General features: G+C 39.6%; 1 protein-coding gene across 1 annotated transcript in view; it reads left to right on the forward strand.

Annotated features, from left to right (window-relative positions):
- Positions 1–17,871, forward strand: part of LOC134528006 (rhodopsin, GQ-coupled-like) — a gene marked incomplete at its 3' end in the record, with an annotated part of 166,760 nt that extends 148,889 nt beyond the window's left edge. Inside the window, exons 4-5 of the mRNA XM_063361164.1 lie at positions 15,804–16,048; positions 17,755–17,871. Of these exons, the coding sequence (XP_063217234.1) occupies positions 15,804–16,048; positions 17,755–17,871 (362 nt within the window). The remainder of the gene's footprint in view (positions 1–15,803; positions 16,049–17,754) is intronic.
- Between the last annotated feature and the right edge of the window lie 2,256 nt (positions 17,872–20,127).

Raw genomic sequence — 20,127 nt, forward strand, 5'->3', positions numbered from 1 at the left:
GTTCAAGCCACTGCAGACCTAATGTTTATAAGATTGCTAACTTTAGCAAGTGTTCCTGTAGTAGTATTGTATCTATGTAATAAATTGTATTTGAAAAAAAGGTGTTGGTTTTTCCCACGAATGTATAGCTAAATAATTACGAATTTCCAAGATGATGGTCATAGCGGATTACTGGAGGCCAGTTGGCAAGGAAAATAAGCTGTTTTTAGGGTTTTGAACATGATTTATTAAATAAGAATATTTTTTTACACAAAATTATTTTTTTGAATCGATTAAGTATTGAACCAATGGCGGATATCGATCGAATCAGTAAGTAAATTAACGAGCGATTTTTTTGATTATTTTTGGAAATTTTTCCCGAATTTATAGTTAACTAATTACAGATTTCAAATATGGTGCTCAAATTTCAAGATGGTGGGTGCCACAGCAATAATAAATAATAACTGCACTCTAGTGGGTAAAAATTAAACTAACATGTAGGTTATCTGCACTCTAGCAGAAGAAAACAAGATGGCTTTCTCCAGCAGACATAAACAAGATGGCGGATGTGACGTCATACTAGCTGGCGATATATATATATATATACCATGGCATTATTGGTGGGAGGTCAGTCTGCCTGCAACTTCCGTGGAGGTAGGATCTGTAGTCATTTTTTATTTTTGCCCTCGCCAGGTTCTAGCCAAGAATGTAAGTGCGTGTTTTATTAAAATATGATTAATTATTTTTTTTATAAGTTTTAAATTTTTACCCATTAAAATCTTATAATAATTACGGATTTTCAAGATGGTTGTCGTGCCGCCATAAAAATCAAGATGGCGGAATTTTTTTTATTTTAATTTTTATTAATTTTTTCCTCAATTTTTTATGATAATAACTACAGATTTCCAAGATGGCGACCGTAACGAAAAGTGCAACGATCTATAATCCAAGGTGGTGACTGTAACGAAATGCGCAACGATGATGCCATACACAACCAATATAGCAGACGTAATCAAAAGAGCAACGTTTCTAGAGTCCAATATGGCGACCGTAACGAAATGTGCAACAGTGTTTTTAAATTACTTTTTATTAAAATTTTATTAATTAAATTTTATTTATAAATTTTAATTTTTTAAAAATTAAAATTGAATATAATTACTGTTTTCCAATATGGCTGTCGTAGCGAAAATTGCAACAATGAAATCATAATTAAAAATGGCAGAATTAAAAATGTCGGAAATTTCTAGAAAACAAAATGGTGGGCATAACTAACAGTGTAACATTATAGAATTCAAGATGACTAATGCTACGAAAAATGCAATGCTCTGGAGTGCAAGATGGTGAAATGATTTTTATTAAATGAATTTTTTTATTATTTAAAATTTTTCCCCTGTGTTCTAGCATAAAAAACGGAAATTAAAGATGGTGCGGCGTAACGAAAAATTGCAACAGTTACATCACAATCCAAGATATAGTCAGAGGCTTATTGGAGGTTTTTCGATATGGAATTTAAGCGTCAATATGGACATTTCAAGCCATTGGCAATTTTAAGCACTGAAACGGGAAATATTTCCCTCAAAACGGGAATTTTGCCCTCGAAGTAAATACTGTTTTTTTTTCATTTTTTTTTGACGTGACAACGTCTAATAAATCGATGAACGCCGGCTGCACGCACTAAAAAGTGTCCCACTATGGATGTCCCACTACGGATGTGTTCTGTTTGCTCATTGTACGCATGCGTGGCATCTCTCTTCCACTCGATTGGAACAACCATCGATTTGACTTTTCAATCATATTTTCGTCGTTTGAATTATTAATATTATGTAATTTAATGATCGTCCACCGATTTTCAGCACAATCGGTACGGTTATTTAAAAGTAATGTTGAAAATTCAAATACGATTTGAACCAACAATGGTGTTTTACAGTTACACATAATAATTCAAATTACACCCGGGATATTTTGCACAATGTTTTAAAAAATATTGTAACACATTATAAATAAGTTTGGTGTATTTGGGATGCGTATTTGTTATAAAATCGTGTTAATATTATACCCCTACCGTGAACAAAGTTTTTTATAAATATTTATATATATAACATTTGAAACTAAATTTCTTTAATATGGCCTCGTGGGCGTGTGGTTAGCGTACTTAACTCATAAACTATAACTACGGGTTTTTTTTAAACTTTTCCTCCAATAACAGTTATTTATCACCTGCAAATGTATATCAATGTTGTAAAATGTATATAAATGTTGTAAAATGTATATAATATATGGAAAAAGAGCACAATGTGCTGGCGTTCCACTATGCGAACCATTGTTAATGTGAAATGTAAACAAACATGTCAATAAAAAGCTTTTGAATTTGAAAAAAAATTTGAACTCATAAACTATAGGTTGTCGGTTCGAAACCCGGCAGCTGCAAAGTCTTTTTTTGTACTTGTAAAAATAAATATGGCGCACGCAACATTTCAAAAGTAATAAATATATTTGAATTAATGAATGCAAATAAAAGTAAATTTATTAATTCAATTGCACATTTCATTTCACTCCTTTGTATCCATACAAATAGAGATAATTCAATAAAAATTATTCAATTGTATTCATTAAAGTATGCAGAGGTAGATTTTATCATGCAAAAGATTGAAAAATTAAAAAAAAAATTCTTCCTTTCTTCCTTAAAGAATATAATATTTTTAATGCCTAAATGGTTTGGTTGCAAAAACCTATTACGGCTCAGTCTCAGGCCGAATATGATATTTCCTTTTCTTCTGGATCAATCATTTCATCAATGTTTTGTTATGACGTTCCGTCCGTAAATCAACTTTACAGACAACCAATTTTTTTATTTTTTTTTTTTGAGAATTTTTAACGGAATTTTGTTTCCAAAAAACTGAAAATTTTGGCGGATTTTGGCAAAATTGGGCAAATCTTTGGCAAATTGTGAATTTCAAGGTCTAGGTCAGGGTCAAGGTGGCTCCGTGACTTCACAATATAAGATGGCGGCCGACACTACCGACACCACGCGCCGGTGCCAGTCCCCGGACCGGCTATTATACACTACTGCAATAAGATAAAAAATTTAACGTTTTTATTTGATGAAAGTACAATTTAAAATCTGTTATTTAGAGGGAAAAAATGTTTTTCAGCGATAAGGTTTTAACCACTTCATAAATGACCCCTTGATCTTATCAACCACGCGTCCTACTACTGTGCTATGGGGCTATTGGGGTTTTTAGAGGAGACTATGTAGTATCAACAGTGTAGTGCCAGTTATGTTATTTAAAAACTTGGGATCACTTTTTGCTATGACAATTTTATTTTATCAAATATATTCCATGGTATTATTACTACATAAAGTTTCATTTGACACACTAATAGTTTGGTATGTACCCTAATGTTTATGAAAGTGACTATACACGTGTTTACGTTGCTTCACGTGGGTCCGCCATATTCGTTTCCCAATTCAGTTCATAGACTTCCGTTCCTTGTTCACGAAATTACCCTACCAAATGCAATATACCGAGAGCTAAGATGTTTACACATTAAAAATAAAGGTTACAGTTAAAATGTTGTGTTCATAGAGAGGATACTGAATGTTACCAGTTTTAATACCTTTTATATTACAACTCGTCGAAACATTTAGCAAGACTGAGACATTTCAAGCTTGATTCTGGCTTTAGATGATTAAATATTTTACACTGCAACACCCAGCTTATTTTCACGGAAGAGTTCCTTATTTCTTAGTCAGAGAAAACCCTCGCAAAGCCATTTTCGTTGCAACAATTGTGATGAAGACTTAGTGCAAACTGCCTTTATAAATACTCGAGCAAGTTTCAGCACTCTCTTCATCCTGTGTTGGAAGCACTGTAACTCGCTGCGACTGAAGAGAAGCACTAACATCGTGTCATTCGAGGAAATATCTTCCCAGATCCTTGCCCCAGCGCATAATCTCGCTGCAGATGGACTTGAAGATTAACTAAGTCAGTTAGTCCTGGTTTCATTTCACCTGTTTAGTAAGTGGCATACCGGACGATTTTGAAAGAGCAGTAAGCCATTATTAGATGCCATGAGACATTCCTGTTTACGCACTGCAAATTTCTTTGAAACTAATTATGAAACATTCAACAAATATGAAATACTCTAGTTGGTATAACACAATTAATTATAGCTCCGAATTTCTCCTGAATGTAAAAAAATATATTTTAGTGCCACGCCTCTATACTATACAATATCAATAACTGTAATTTATTTTAATATCTCTCTGCCATTCCATCTACTAAATACATAGCACATTTAAAAAGTCAGTTGGATAGTTGGTGGCAGCGTCTTCGTTTGTTACACAGTCAATAGATTTGAATGAATGCAGAGTATCAACGATTTTGTTCTGAGTTAAGAAGTTTAAGTCATCCACATCTTTGTTCTTAGCCGCCAAAATTGCTTGCTCACTCAACCATTTGTTATTTTTGTGGTTAGGAATGATGTTTGGGAACACTTTTTTGATGAGCTCGTATTTCGATGAGACGAAGTTCCAAAAATTCGGAGGAAATGAAATCAATTCGCTCGATTCGTCAACAGGAACACGGCCATTTCCGATAGTCAGCAATTGCTTGGAGTAATTTTTCAGCAGATAGATCTTTCAGCAATGCAGCTCTCATGTTTGCTGCCAGCTGAAGTTTCTTCACATAGCGGCACGGATTTAATGATTTGAGGCAAGCGTTTATTTCATCGGCAGCAGTCGATCTTGGAATGATTTGCAGTGTTTAGCGGAAATCGCCAGACAGTAAAATAATTGCACCTCCAAAACATCTCGAGTCATTGCGCAGATCTTTCAATGTTTGGTCAAGTGCTCCCAATGCACGTTTGTGAGCCATTGTGCATTCGTTCCAGATGATGATTTTAAATACTACTAAAACTTTGGCCATCGCAGATTTTTCGTAATGTTACATGTCAGTTGTTCAGTTGTTGGAAGGTTTAACGTCAATTTTAACGCTGAATAAGCCGTACGGCATCTTTCTAACAATGTGGCCGCTATTCCAGAAGAAGCAACTGCTACCACAATGTCAGATCTCGCAAGAACAATGGTCAAAATCATGGCATGAGAAATGTCTTCCCAGTTCCACCGGGGGCATCCAGAAAAAATAATCCACCATTTCCGTCATCAATAGCCTTCATTAATGTATCATACACATTCTACTGTTTGGGGTTCAACAGGGGTAAATTCGTTTGAACTGATTGGACTAATTCATGTCGATCATATTCACGTTCACTTTCCAATTATTGATTAAATGCGTCATTCATTCCACGATCTGGCGCTGGCATTCATAACCTGACTAACAAACTGCCGCACATGAGGTAACACATGTCTTCGATCAAGAGCAAAGCCTGGTTATGCATCTCCTCATTCTCTTCAAGATCGGGATTTCTTGAACTTACACGAATTCGATGTAAAATATCTTCTGACATTCTGACATGTTATCCTTGTATTTGTTCCACAGCTCACGCGGATTCGATGGGAAGGATGTCGAAATTATGATAGCAAATAATGTGCATATCAGATTTGGAGATTCAGAAATAATTGCTTCAGCGATTGTCTTGTCCCAATGAGTATCGTTTACAAGCAAATTGAGCTCTTGACATCAAGTACGAAATGTTGTGCACACAGTTCGTAGTGATTCAAATGATGTTGGCCCACGAACATTCACCAGCAACAACCAAAAATAGAAGCATTCATATTTGTACGGATGAACTGTGTAAAAACGACCAAGATAATCAGTACAACGCACATCCGGATGACCAGGAATTGCATCGCCTTGCTGCTGACGATGAAATTTCTTCAATGAAGGGTTCCAATTGTAATAACATGACATCTCCGAGTAAAGCAACGTTCGTGCAAACGTATCGCTTTGGCAAATCGCAAAGAAACTGGTCAATGTTGTCGCTGGAGGTGCTTCAGCATGTTGAGCAAAATTCTACGCGGTGAAATAAACTCGACCATTCTCCAGATGAACCGCCAAATGTTCAACATTGCAATGACTTTCGTGAATAGGGAATGAAAATATAGGCCAAATCACCCATTGCAGTTCACATATCGACCAACATGATAGCGCGTAATTTCATCGTTGGTATTGGATTTTTGGATGCCAAAAACCGCCATATCGCTGCCTTTCGTTACATATTTGCAGATGTATTTAATGAACTTCACCGAATTGCAATATGCAACGTTGCAATGTGTCTTTAATGTTTTGGAAATAAGTGGCTAATATGGAACAATCCATCTGTTGTGGACCACGAAATCGTTTGCTTTCACTTTCATGAAATTTCAAGAATTTTAATGAATTGTAACGATAAAAGAAAACAATAAACCATAAAATGGGTAAAAACAATTGTCCAAAACATGGCGACTACAAACGGTTTAGAGTAACTTTGTATGTCTATGACCAACCTGCGTGACATGAGATGTTAATTGTGGAATATGGTGGAGTACCAAACCTAATTTATTTAAAAATTAATTTTTTATGTGAATTTTATCAATATTTTAATAGTTATTCTGCTATTCGGGGCGGAGACGAATCCAACAAATCAGAGATCATTAAAATCGGTCTAGCCGTTCTTGAGTTATAAATGGTGTAACTAACCCGACTTTGTTTTATATATTTATATTAAATTAACTTATTTAGTACCAAGAACAGAGATTAAACATAGAAAAAAAATATCGCAGATAAATGATGCCTTATCCCAAATAGAAATTATTTTTACTTCATTAGTTGTTTACATGCTATGAAAAACCACCCGGAATATGTAGATGCAACTCATGCCTAATTATACAAAAAATAGGCTCTTAATTGTTCTTATTTGCTTAACTTACACATAACATCAAGCAATTTTTCAAAAATCACGGGTCCGAATCTTAAAAAAAAAAAAAAAAAATGTAATCACTTACGTTTTGATGCTCATCTGGTATTAATAGGTTTATCACTCTGTTAATTTGTAAAATCGTGCTAAACAATTATTTTTGATATGTAAACATCTTAGCTCTCGTTATACGGCATTTGGTAGGAGTAATTTCGTGAATGTAACGGAAGTCGATCGGAACGGAAATATGTAAACACCTACTCTCATTTCTAGAAGTCTCAGAAATTTCGAAAAGATGGTGGAATCACGTGATTCATCCGTATATAATACTTTCGTGAACATCGCAGAATTTACACCACACATAGGTGTTAATATATCTATAATAGTACAACTATATTTTCATACTTTATGTTAAAATTCCTAGTGGTAAAAATAAATAATTAAAACTTTAAAAATGCATTACAATTTTGTGAATCCTTAATTAATATTTAAATAAAGAGATAGCCAGCGTTCGTCATACTGTAGACACACAATAAATTGTTAGCCTACATATATTCGACGCCATGTTGAATAAAAGAAATTGGTGATTAAATTTTTACTGTTTAATCTTCTTCATGTTAAAGTTTGTTTGTAGAAATTATTAACGGACTGATTTATGTCGTTTAAGCAAAAACAAATATAGATACATGTACTTAGTGTTAAAATATGTATTTAAAACTATTTTATGGTAATTTTATTTAATGTATCTATTGGACTGCAACTTTTAGTTTGAAATTTTTTTAAAAGATAACGCCGCGTTCGTAATGGTTTACAGAACCAACAAAGTGTTAAATATCTTTGACGACATGTTTGTTGTAACACAATTTTCCTGGTTAATAAATGATGTGCATTTTTAAAGTTGCGATTGTATCTTGTAATGAGTATTCAAGTTTACAAAATTTATTCCAGGATAGTTTCACTGCCATAAAGTTTACTTTGGCACACCACTACGCATAGTACATCCCCCGATGTTTGCGAAATTTAATTTATATAGATATATATGGGTGCATGTTACCACACGTGGGTCCGCTATCGTGACAACCTCGGCTTGTGACTACAGCAGTTTCTGCATACATGCGCATTTGACTTTCAACCTGTTAAATTTAAATTGTGTAATTAACGCTTATTTCATTGCATATCTGGTGCATACTTAATTTTTCTTTATTCATTATACTTTAAATTATTTTTAAGAATCCAACAATTATTTTCGTGTCCAAGTTTCGTATCATAAGTTTATTTGTAACATGAGAACACATTAATTTGCTCGCTACCGAGGTTGGATGTTTACACATAACTGGCCAGCACTGAAAGATTCGCTCACATATTTCCCCCCGTAACTTTTTTCTTTATATCTTCTCCTTCTTTATAAGTCCTTAGTTACCCTTCTACTTAGGTGTTCCGAAACAGCCTCATTGTTCTTTAGAAGAGTTGCTACCCTGAAGATGGTAACTGCAGTGCCGATCGCCTCTGACACGGACAAACTAAGAAACCTGAGACGATGGTCGCAATAGCCCGCTATCTTTGCTTACGTGGAGTCTAGCCTAGAGTTACGTGGCACCTGTCTGGCGAGTCTCGCCTCGTCTCGGACAGTGTGTGACAGCGGATATCCCGATATATAGCCAACTAGTGTTTAACGCTATTGCTTCTATCGCTAGCTAGTTCTTTTGTAAATTAAATATTAGTTGAAATTTGATTGATGTAACTGAATATTTATTTTATAATAAATAATAGAAAAAAAACATAAAATTGTATTTGATATTCTTTTTTGTTAAATGTGGGTGTTTTTACGGTAGTGTGTTACAACCTGGTCGCTCCTATAATAACTGAATAAAATAAAATGACATTGTTTAATATAGTCCATTATGTAAAAAATACTGTTTTATATCGTAAAACCTTACATCGTTCTGAAATTGTATCGAGTATCCTGGCTAATACAAATATTTAGGAATTTATTATTATTAAACTCTAATAACTGATAGTTATAAAAAAACTCTGTTTGAGCTTAAAAAAACATTGACAATTGTAATTTTGTCTCAATAAGTTTGTGATGAATATATGGTGTTCGCCACATTCTTGTTTCGTGTCCCGAGGTTGGTTCACCTGGGGCGGCATTGTGTAGCTACGTTTTGGAGCGCGGGTTGTTTGTGCAGCTCTGGTAGTTAAATTTAATGGCTGCGCGGCGAGTCATACGATGGTCTGTGGTTATTGCTTGTGGTTCAGTTGTCGGGCGCTTGATAGCTTTCGCAGTCTCGGCGCGCGCTTTATGATCCTTGAATCGGCGAGCCGAGTCGAGGGTGAAGTGGTTTGTCTACGAGAAAGGTAGGGAATATGCTCTTTGATCGGGCTGAGAGAGACTTGCTGTCACGACTCGGAGAGGAACTCATCACATGTGCCCTCTAAGTTGACAACTTGGTCTATACATGTCACAAATATGAAGAGGCTATGGCGTCTAAGAAATCTAGATATGAGGAATGCCTTGGGAAAGTGAAAGAGGAGCAGCCACATACCTGGATATCTCCACAAAAAACCATCACAAGCTTTAAATGTCTCTGCTTGTAGGAGTCTGGTGGTTGAAAACAGGATGTGTTTCAGTTGTGGGGAAAGGGGGCATGTTGCCAGGTTCTGCAATTCTGAACAAATTATTGGCATGATAGATAGGGATATGTTGGAGAATGCCTCAGTTTGTGGTCAGGTAGTCGTTATTAAGTATAAGCTACCCGGGAAATTTTACAACAGTTTTTGGGTGGATGTGTTATTTGGCGAGAAGAGTGATTGATACAAGTGCTAGCAATAGTTTGTTAGTCAAAATTTTACAAGTCAATTAGTAAAAGAGAGATCCGAGATAAGAAGTCGCATGATGGTAGAAGGTTTCGGTTTGCAAGTGACCAAAGGGAGCAAGATTCGAGTTAAAGTGTCGATTCTGTTGCATTTCAAGATCGCGAAATTTTCCTGGACACGAAAATTTTTAATGCTTACCGATTTAATCAGTGACATAGTTTTTGGGCTTGAATTCCTGGAGGACACCAGGGTGGTAAGCGGAAGTTAACCTTTTGCTTTCAGTAAGATTATTTTTTGCCTATTATAAAGAAAAGGGATAGAGAAAGCTCACTATATTCCAGTATGAAGGTGAAGGAGAACCATCTTACTCCAGATGAGAAAAAAAAATTGTGTGTGAAAATCTATGGATTTGGTGATGTGTTGACTAAGCGCCTGGGAAAATTTGAACTATTTCTATACTAAATTGTAGTGAATGATGATTAACCCATCAAGTGATGCCCGTACCATGCTCGCCTCTAAGTTACAAGCTCTCAGGGAGATTATAAGAGAGTTATAAAATGAAAGGATTATAAAATGTACTCTTTCCTCATACACATCACCCACATTCTTGGTGAAGAAAATAAGCTGGAAAAACTGTCATGTTTTAGACTATCGGTTTTTGAACCTTAAGATAAAATTCGAACCCTTTCCACTCCATAACACAGAAATGTTATTTCAATATTTTAGCCATGGAAAGTACTTCACCGTGTTTGACCTAAACTCTGTCTTTCACCAGTGTGTATTGGAAGAAAACATTAAGCGATATACAGGATTTGTAACACCGTCAGGACATTTCCAGTGGGAAAGAGTGCCATTTGGAGTACATTTTGGTGGTCAGTGTTTGTCAAGAATTTTGCAGACTCTACTCCAGGAATTTCAATTAGACTTGTATCATTTATGGATGATATTCTCGTATTTTCTACCAGTTTTAAGGAGCACTTAGTAAACATCCAAAAGGTACTGGATATGTTAAGACTTGCAATTTTAACTATCAATCTGGACAAAGTGGTTTGGGCAAGTAAACAGATCAGGTTTAGGGGATTTATTGTGTATAGTAGACAATTTGTCATGGATCCTGAGAAGATATCACCAATTGTAAACTTTCTGCACCCAAAAAATATCAAAGGGATGATGCGGTTTTTGGCCATGCTCGGAATATTTTCGAAATTCATCCCTAACTATGCAGAGTTATGTCCACCCTTAAAATGGCTAAAAAATTCTATATGCTTTAAATGGCAGAATGGCCAAGTAAAGGCATTCCAAGATCTTAAGTACAGTTTTGCATCTTCTTGTTCTTCACCTGCCGAGGTTCGACGAACATTTCATCTTGCATGTTGATGCCCTCAGTTTAGCTGTTGGAGCGGTGCTGCTGCAAGGGGAGGAGGGGAATTGTAGGCCCATAGCATATGCCAAATGCATGCTTAATAAGTCTATGAGAAGGAGGCACTACTAGCCTGCATCGTATCGTGGGGATAGAGAGGTTTGTGTGTTATTTGGAACACACGGAATTTCGCCTGATGACCGACAATGAGGCCCTCATATGGCAGATGCTCTCTCCCATATATATGGTCCTGCTGAATTTGAGGTAGAGGAGAAGATGGTGAATCTTGAAAAACCTGAGGAGACTTGCGTGTCCTTGCTGTAGACCTTAATTCGTTTACAAATATTGCTGAATAGCAAAGGGAGGATGAGGAAGGCGAGATGATCCAGCAAAAGGTGCTTGCAGGGGACTTTAAGTATTATGTGATCTGTAAGGGAATATTCCATTAGGTGGGGAGAAAGGGAGATAGAGTGGTATGGGTACCCAAGTAAGTGCAGAATATGAATCTCAGATATTTCCATGTTTCTCCTGTGTGTGTGTGGGGACTCTCAAAATGGAGCTAAAAAGAAGTAATTGCGAAAATATTCGGAGTTTCAGAATGGCAAAACAACCTCTAAATACCAAAAGGGGGGTGTACTTTATTCAAACCCTGCTTATAGATTGGGAAAGAATGTACATAGAACTGTTTGGCCCCCTTCTGTGGTCAAGCGGAGGACATAACTGCCTTATGATTGAAGTATATGGGTTTTTGTGTTTGTCATTCTTTTCTCCCTTTGAGACATTAGAGCTGCCTCTATTTGTATCAAACTTGAGAATGAACTCCATAAAGTCTTTGTGAGTCCCGAAATCGTAATATCTAAAAATGCCACTTATTTCACTTTGTTTCCAGTGGGGGATAAGGCAAGTACAAACGAGTCTAAACTATCCCTATCCGAAAATGGTTGAGCATATTAATAAGTTTGTGAAGGTAGCCCTAACCATATTCCATTACAACAACCAGAGGAAGTGGGATATTGAGCTGCCAGCCCCCCACGTAGCACTAAACTCAGTTCTGTATAGTGTTACTGGGAAGACTCAGAGCGAAGTGATTTTTGGTTGGGAAATTCCTCACCATTTGTTAAGTTTGTGGCAGATTCCTCCTGGTTGCCTTGAAGAGTCAGAGAAAAAGTAGGAAGAGATTTGAGGAGAAACCCAGTTAGTCCTTGAAAAAATTACAATCTATTTTGGCCAAGAGGTACAATAAGGACTGTTCTAAGTGTGGCATTGTTAGGGGAGACCTGGTGATATGTTGTAAAATTACCGAGAGAATGATGACTGACTTTGTATCTAGTAAACTAAGTCCAGTATTTGTTAAACCATATTGTGTTCTGTCTTTTCTCACTCCCATTACAATAAATATTTGTAATACCATTATTGGGTGTCTTATCAAGAAGGCCCACATCTCCACCATCAAGAAATTTCAGTCTTCTTAGAAGGGTCTTATGGTTTGAGTAGTTGATATTTTCTGAGAATGCATTCTAGTGTCCCTCGTGTTTCTTGGTGTGGGATTTGTCAGTGTTAGATGTTTTTCTTCTGGGGTGTTTTCCTTAGTTCGGTGGTTTTTTTCTAGGTTTTTTTCTATGTTATGTCACTTTGTATTTTTAGTGGTGAGTATGCTTTTGTGGAGCTGACTGTTCACGATCTCGTTGTCTAAGTTTTTTCTTTTACGTGGAGGAAGGTTCAGGAAGGTTGGCTGTGATGAACACATAGTATTCACCACATTCTTGTTTCGTGTCCAGAGTTTGGTCCATCTGAGGCGGCATTGTGTAGCTAAGTTTTAGAGTGCGGGCTGTTTGTGCAGCTATGGTAGTTTAGTTAACTGCCATGCGGAAAGCCATGAGATGGTCTTTGGTTACTGATTGTTTGAGTTGTCGGGCACTTAATAGCTCTCGCAGTCTCAGCGCGCACTTCATGTTCCATGAATCAGTGAGCTGAGTTGAGGGTGAAGTGGTTTGTCTATGAGAGAAGTAGGGAATAGGCTCTTTGATCGGGCAGAGAGAGACATGCTGGCAACAATTGGAGAGAAAGCATTGTCCACACGAATTGATATTGTAAAATTGAAATTTGACTTTTGTTTAAGTGAAACATGCAGCAGAGCATTTTATGGTGTTGTAAAGAAGCATTGTGCATTAAAACATATGGGTTGTGTTCTGTGATGAAGTTTGTGTAGCCACGATGATGATGTCATCTGCGTTCCAATTAAATACAGTATGGGCTGTATTAATGGGCAGAACGTATGTCATTGTGACTATACACCTACATCTTGAAGTCTTTGTCGGGATGCGGATCTGAGCTCTGATACGCGACAGCTGGCCATGTTGTTTCTGGGCTGTTTTGGAAATCAGTGCTATCTGTCATTTAGTGTTCGTTTCAGGCTGAGCTGACGAATTTTGTAAGCACACGAATTTGTCTCATGTGAAATTCTTCTAGCTTCGTTTCAACCCGTGAGTTTCCCTCCCCAAATATCAATGAGGGTATTGGAAAGGTGTTTCGTTACTGTATTTTTTTATAGTCAGTGCTATTGTTGATAGTCGAATTATAAGTTTAATTGTCATAGGGAGGAAAATAAATAGCTCTTATTTAAATTGGCGAAATAATACTTGCTGTGAGAAATCTTGCTGGGATTTATATATTGAGAATATATCCCTGCTAAATAGAGTTTTTGATTTAGGATTGTGGATTTTTTGTGCTTTAATTAAATTTAACGAACTCTGGTTGATTGCCATATTTATTTCAGTTTATAACTGTAGAGCCATTCGGCTTTTATATTGGCAAAAATTAGTCCTACAGAAGAAAGTGAGAGTTGCAAATGTTACATTTGAGAAAACTACATAACCTGGGCCAATATGAAAGGCTTATGAGAACACATTTCAAATAAGTAGTTACGAAGTAAAAATACAATGCTCTAGTCATTATAAAATTTTGTTAGTGAGATTATAACATCATGATATTTTATTTTAAATTAGTTATAGTGAGGCATTGTGAATTGAGAGTCCATAAAAATATGTTATTACTATGGTTAAGTAAAATCATCTGAAAGGTTTGCTAAGAGGGGCTCAGAGGTGATAATGCACCTTGAGTGTAAATATATATTCTGAGATTCTGCCCTGGTTGTCCATCATAAATATGTATGCTGGACTAGTTATATACACTGAAACATTATGTATATATTTAAGTGTTCACTAAGCAATAACATTATATAGAATTTTTATATCTAATTATATTTAATCTTGAGAGAGTGCTTTATCTGTGGAAAAAATTGGCCTTTTATATTTAATTTGTATTTAAAATTCTTCAAAACCAAAATGTTTCTATTAAGTTGTGCATATATTTTAATTGTTAATATAGTGTACATAGGTCTACAAAATAATTTGCAAGCTATGGTTGGATTTTTATGCAAATGTTGGTTGTCTATTTAGTCTAGCATATATATACCAAGTTTCAATACATAATGTTGTGGTGTGTGAGATGATTGCATGTTACCTGGGTAATGCAGCTACTGTGAAGAGTAATGTTTATATTACACGCAAATGCTAAGCCTGTATGCTGCAGCTGTACTAAACATTTAAAGTTGCCATTTTTCTATTAAAAAGTAAATGAGTTATAGATTAAATTTTTTATCTTTAATGATCTTGTTTGATGAACTTTAATTTTTTTATGGTTTTCATGACTTTCTTGAAGATTACTGAGATGGGCAATACCTACTAATGTGTTTAGTAAACCTACCAAGTAATCTAACTTGTTTTAATACTGTCTTTCTTTTGATATTACCATCTTCGCTCGCCCTTCCCCTTTTGTATTTGTGAGAATGTTATAGCAAAGTAGTGTACACGTTCTATCGTCGCGCACTTTCGATTACGATACTTAATTTGTAGAGTCATAACTGGCAGTGTAGTCGGTCATTGTATGTGGGTTCAGCGAAACGCTGAGGACTGTTGCAAGCACACAACAAGGAGAGAGACTTAGAAGTGACACTCTTACAGGGTAAACTGAAACCGTGTATATAATGTGGCCCATAACCACTTGCAAAAAAAAATTCTCGGGTGGGAGGTCCAGATGCAAAGTGTTAGCTTTATAATGTTAATTTAATTACTTGACAACTAACTGCTCAGTAAAAGATATTAAATATTTGAAAAAAAACTTTATAGTTACTGTTTTTGACGTGACAACGTCTAATAAATCTATGAACGCCGGCTGCACGCACGAAAAAATGTCCCGTTACGCACATTGTTCTGTTACGCTGTGTCCCGTTACGCTCATTGTACGCTTGCGTAGAATCTATCTCTCTTCCACTCGATTGGCCTATGCGTCCGAGGAGAAGAAAGACAGTGGCAGCACACCACTTACATCTACACGTGAAATGTTTCGTCGACTGTATATAAAGTGAGGTGAAAAGTTAATGTGGTTTTCATTGCTTATTACAACAACAATTTCGGCAATAAAGGTTAATTATTCTTGCATTTTAAATATCTGATTACTAGTATGCCTAATTTCAAGTATTTATTATTTTATTATTAAAATAAAAATTATTCAATTTTATTCATAAAAGTATGCAATCATCTCATCAATGTTTTGTTATGACGTTGTCACGTTAAACTATCGTCCGTAAACCGACTTTACAGACAACCAATTTTTTAAATAGAAAAGCATGTTCTATATGTGTGTAGGAGATGCATAATTTCTAGTATGCCACACCACAACGTATGCGGCCACTGGTTTGTTTGCACGAGGAACATGTGTGCGGCTGCAGGCGGTGGCTCGCGGCGCGGAAGCACCCGCAAGTCGCCCGGACTGCGCGCGCAGCTGTCGCGCCCCGCGGCGGCCCAAGCGCCCGGGCTCAGCTCCACCGTGCGCACCGCCCACATCATCGTGACGCTCGTGGCGCTGTTCCTCGTCTCGTGGGCCCCCTACACCATCGTCACGCTCGTCGGCCAGTTCGGCGACGCGTCGCTCGTCACCCCCTGGGTGGCCACGCTACCCGCGCTCTTCGCCAAGGTGGGTCGATCCCCCCGCACCAGCTCCTTCCCTGACCCACAGCCGAACTGGCAGACACGTTAGCTGATCCGGCACAAATAATATCAGGACTGGCAACTGGCGGACGCAATAATTGTACTAACATTAAAAATAATAGCTTTCGCTCATCTGGTAGAAACCACAGCCGAACTGGCAAACACGTTAGCTGATCTGGCACAAATTATATCAGGACTGAACAGGCAGACGCAATAATTGTACTAACATTAAAAATAATAGCTATCGCTCATCTGGTAGAAACCACAGCCAAACTGGCGAACATGTTAGCTTATCTGGCACAAATAATATCAGGACTGACAACTGGCAGACGCAATAATTGTACTAACATTAAAAATAATAGCTTTCGCTCATCTGGTAGAAACCACAGCCGAACTGGCGAACACGTTAGCTGATCTGGCACAAATGATATCAGGACTGACAACTGGCAGACGCAATAATTGTACTAACATTAAAAATAATAGCTTTCGCTCATCTGGTAGAAACCACAGCTGAACTGGAGAAACACGTTAGCTGATCTGGCACAAATAGTATCAGGACTGGCAACTGGCAGACGCAATAATTGTACTAACATTAAAAATAATAGCTTTCGCTCATCTGGTAGAAACCACAGCCGAACTGGCAAACACATTAGCTGATCTGGCACAAATAGTATCAGGACTGGCAACTGGCAGACGCAATAATTGTACTAACATTAAAAATAATAGCTTTCGCTTGTTAGAAAGCACAGCCGAACTGGCAAACACGTTAGCTGATATGGCACAAATAGTAACAGGACTAACGAAGCCATATAGCTAAACTGGCAAATGTAATAGCTCAACGTAGAAGATTGTTGTAACCTGTAACCTTAAATTCTTTAAAAGCAAGATTTACTTCGGGTCCTAACCCTACCGACTTAAGGGCCCCGCCTATCCAGGCCCTCCAAATGTTGAGCAGAGCTTCAGCTAAAACCATGCAATTTAGAAACTGCTCAAATATGCGAATGGTATCTGTTTACTGAAAAAGTTAATTTAAGAAAGCGCTGAGGGTGGATAAGAAGTTCCATTTCTTTATTTCGTTTTAAATTTGAATTTTTAGAAGAGCAAAAATTGGTTAAAACACATTTAAAAAAAACATACAGATTCTTCTATACAGATTCTTTAAGGCACTCAAAGGATTTGCATTTCACCTTTATCTTCATTTATCCCCCATATAATGTTACAGTTACCTCTCGGATCTCATAGTTGCCCTATGCATGACGAGAAGACTGCGCGCAAGTTCAGAGCCTTGAGTTCAGAGATGATACAGCACTAGAAGCACAAATAAGCGTCCCACTTACCAATCCACCTCACTGACACAAATACACCCCTGACTAGGTGGATACCTTTAGGGCGGGAAAAACTAGCTGGTGTTATGCAAGTAACTTGAGTGCTTTCGATAATCTTCACAGGGGTTTCCAAGCTAAATAGTATTCTGAAAACACCCATTTATTGCCTATTTGCTATCGTAAAATTTCACTTAAATACGAAATGCGGAAACGGAACTACTCATCGCCTTCGGTGTATTATTCAATTGTTTTCATAAACAGATACCACGCGAAAATTTTAAGCAGTTTTCAAATCACATGATTTAACGGGAAGATCTGCACCTCCAGTTAGGCGGGATGCTTACCCTAGCGGGTGGGGTGTTGGCAGGCCTCGGTGGTGTACAACCCGATCGTGTACGGGCTGTCGCACCCCCACTTCCGCTCCAGCGTGCTGCAGTACCTGTCGACGTGCAAGACTGGCAACGACCTGCAGAGCACGTCGGCGTCTCCCATGCTGCTGAGAGGCCGCTCGCTGCGGCGACACCCCACCATGCCCGTGGTGCGGCGAGGCCTGTGCTCCAGCCCGGGCGGCCCGAGGCACGCGGACCACCAGGCGCACTACAGGTACTGTCGGCCCTCTCACTGTGCTGCAGGTACGGTCGGCCCTCTGACTGTGCTCAAGGTACTGTCGGCCCTCTGACTGTGCTCCAGGTACTGTCTACCCTCCTGCTGCACTACAGGTACTGTCGGCCCTCTGACTGTGCTGCAGTACTGTCTGCGCTCCTGCTGCACTACAGGTACTGTCGGCCATCTGACTGTGCTGCAGTACTGTCTGCCTGCCTGCTGCACTACAGGTACTGTCGGCCCTCTGACTGTGCTGCAGTACTGTCTGCCCTCCTGCTGCACTACAGGTACTGTCGGCCCTCTGACTGTGCTGCAGTACTGTCTGCGCTCCTGCTGCACTACAGGTACTGTCGGCCATCTGACTGTGCTGCAGTACTGTCGGCCCTCCTGCTGCACTACAGGTACTGTCGGCCCTCTGACTGTGCTGCAGTACTGTCTGCCCTCCTGCTGCACTACAGGTACTGTCGGCCATCTGAATGTGCTCCAGGTACTGTCTGCCCTCCTGCTGTACTAAAGGTACTGTCGGCCATCTGACTGTGCTGCAGTACTGTCTGCCTGCCTGCTGCACTACAGGTACTGTCTGCCTTCCTGCTGCACTACAGGTACTGTCGGCCCTCTGACTGTGCTGCAGTACTGTCTGCCCTCCTGCTGTACTACAGGTACTGTCGGCCATCTGACTGTGCTGCAGTACTGTCTGCCTGCCTGCTGCACTACAGGTACTGTCTGCCTTCCTGCTGCACTACAGGTACTATCGGCCCTCATGCTGTACTACAGGTACTGTTGGCCCTCCTGCTGCACTACAGGTACTGTCTGCCTTCCTGCTGCACTACAGGTACTATCGGCCCTCCTGCTGCACTACAGGTACTGTCTGCCCTTTTGCTGCACTACAGGCACTGTCGGCCCTCTGACTGTGCTGCAGTACTGTCTGCCATCCTGCTGCACTACAGGTACTGTCGGCCCTCCTGCTGCACTACAGGTACTGTCTGCCCTCCTGCTGCACTACAGGTACTGTCGGCCCTCTCACTGTGCTGCAGGTACTGTCGGCCCTCTGACTGTGCTGCAGGTACTGTCTGCCCTCCTGCTGCACTACAGGTACTGTCGGCCCTCTCACTGTGCTCCAGGTACTGTCTTCCCTCCTGCTGCACTACAGGTACTGTCTGCCCCCCTGCTGCACTACAGGTACTATCGGCCCTCCTGCTGCACTACAGGTACTGTCTGCCCTCCTGCTGCACTACAGGTACTGTCGGCCCTCTCACTGTGCTCCAGGTACTGTCTCCCCTCCTGCTGCACTACAGGTACTGTCTCCCCTCCTGCTGCACTGCAGGTACTGTCTGCCTTCCTGCTGCACTACAGGTACTATCGGCCCTCCTGCTGCACTACAGGTACTGTCTGCCCTATTGCTGCACTACAGGCACTGTCGGCCCTCTGACTGTGCTGCAGTACTGTCTGCCATCCTGCTGCACTACAGGTACTGTCGGCCCTCCTGCTGCACTACAGGTACTGTCTGCCCTCCTGCTGCACTACAGGTACTGTCGGCCCTCTCACTGTGCTGCAGGTACTGTCGGCCCTCTGACTGTGCTGCAGGTACTGTCTGCCCTCCTGCTGCACTACAGGTACTGTCGGCTCTCTCACTGTGCTCCAGGTACTGTCTCCCCTCCTGCTGCACTACAGGTACTGTCTGCCCCCCTGCTGCACTACAGGTACTGTCTGCCTTCTGACTGTGCTGCAGTACTGTCTGCCTTCCTGCTGCACTACAGGTACTATCGGCCCTCTGTCTGTGCTGCAGTACTGTCTGCCCTCCTGCTGCACAACAGGTACTGTCGGCCCTCTGACTGTGCTCCAGGTACTGTCTCCCCTCCTGCTGCACTACAGGTACTGCCTGCCCCCCTGCTGCACTACAGGTACTGTCTGCCTTCTGACTGTGCTGCAGTACTGTCTGCCTTCCTGCTGCACTACAGGTACTATCGGCCCTCTGTCTGTGCTGCAGTACTGTCTGCCCTCCTGCTGCACAACAGGTACTGTCGGCACTCTGACTGTGCTCCAGGTACTGTCTGCCCTCCTGCTGCACTACAGGTACTGTCGGCCCTCTGACTGTGCTGCAGTACTGTCTGCCTTCCTGCTGCACTACAGGTACTGT

This window comes from Bacillus rossius, chromosome 1 (assembly GCF_032445375.1).
Source record: "Bacillus rossius redtenbacheri isolate Brsri chromosome 1, Brsri_v3, whole genome shotgun sequence".
Classification (NCBI taxonomy): Eukaryota; Metazoa; Arthropoda; class Insecta; order Phasmatodea; family Bacillidae; genus Bacillus; species Bacillus rossius.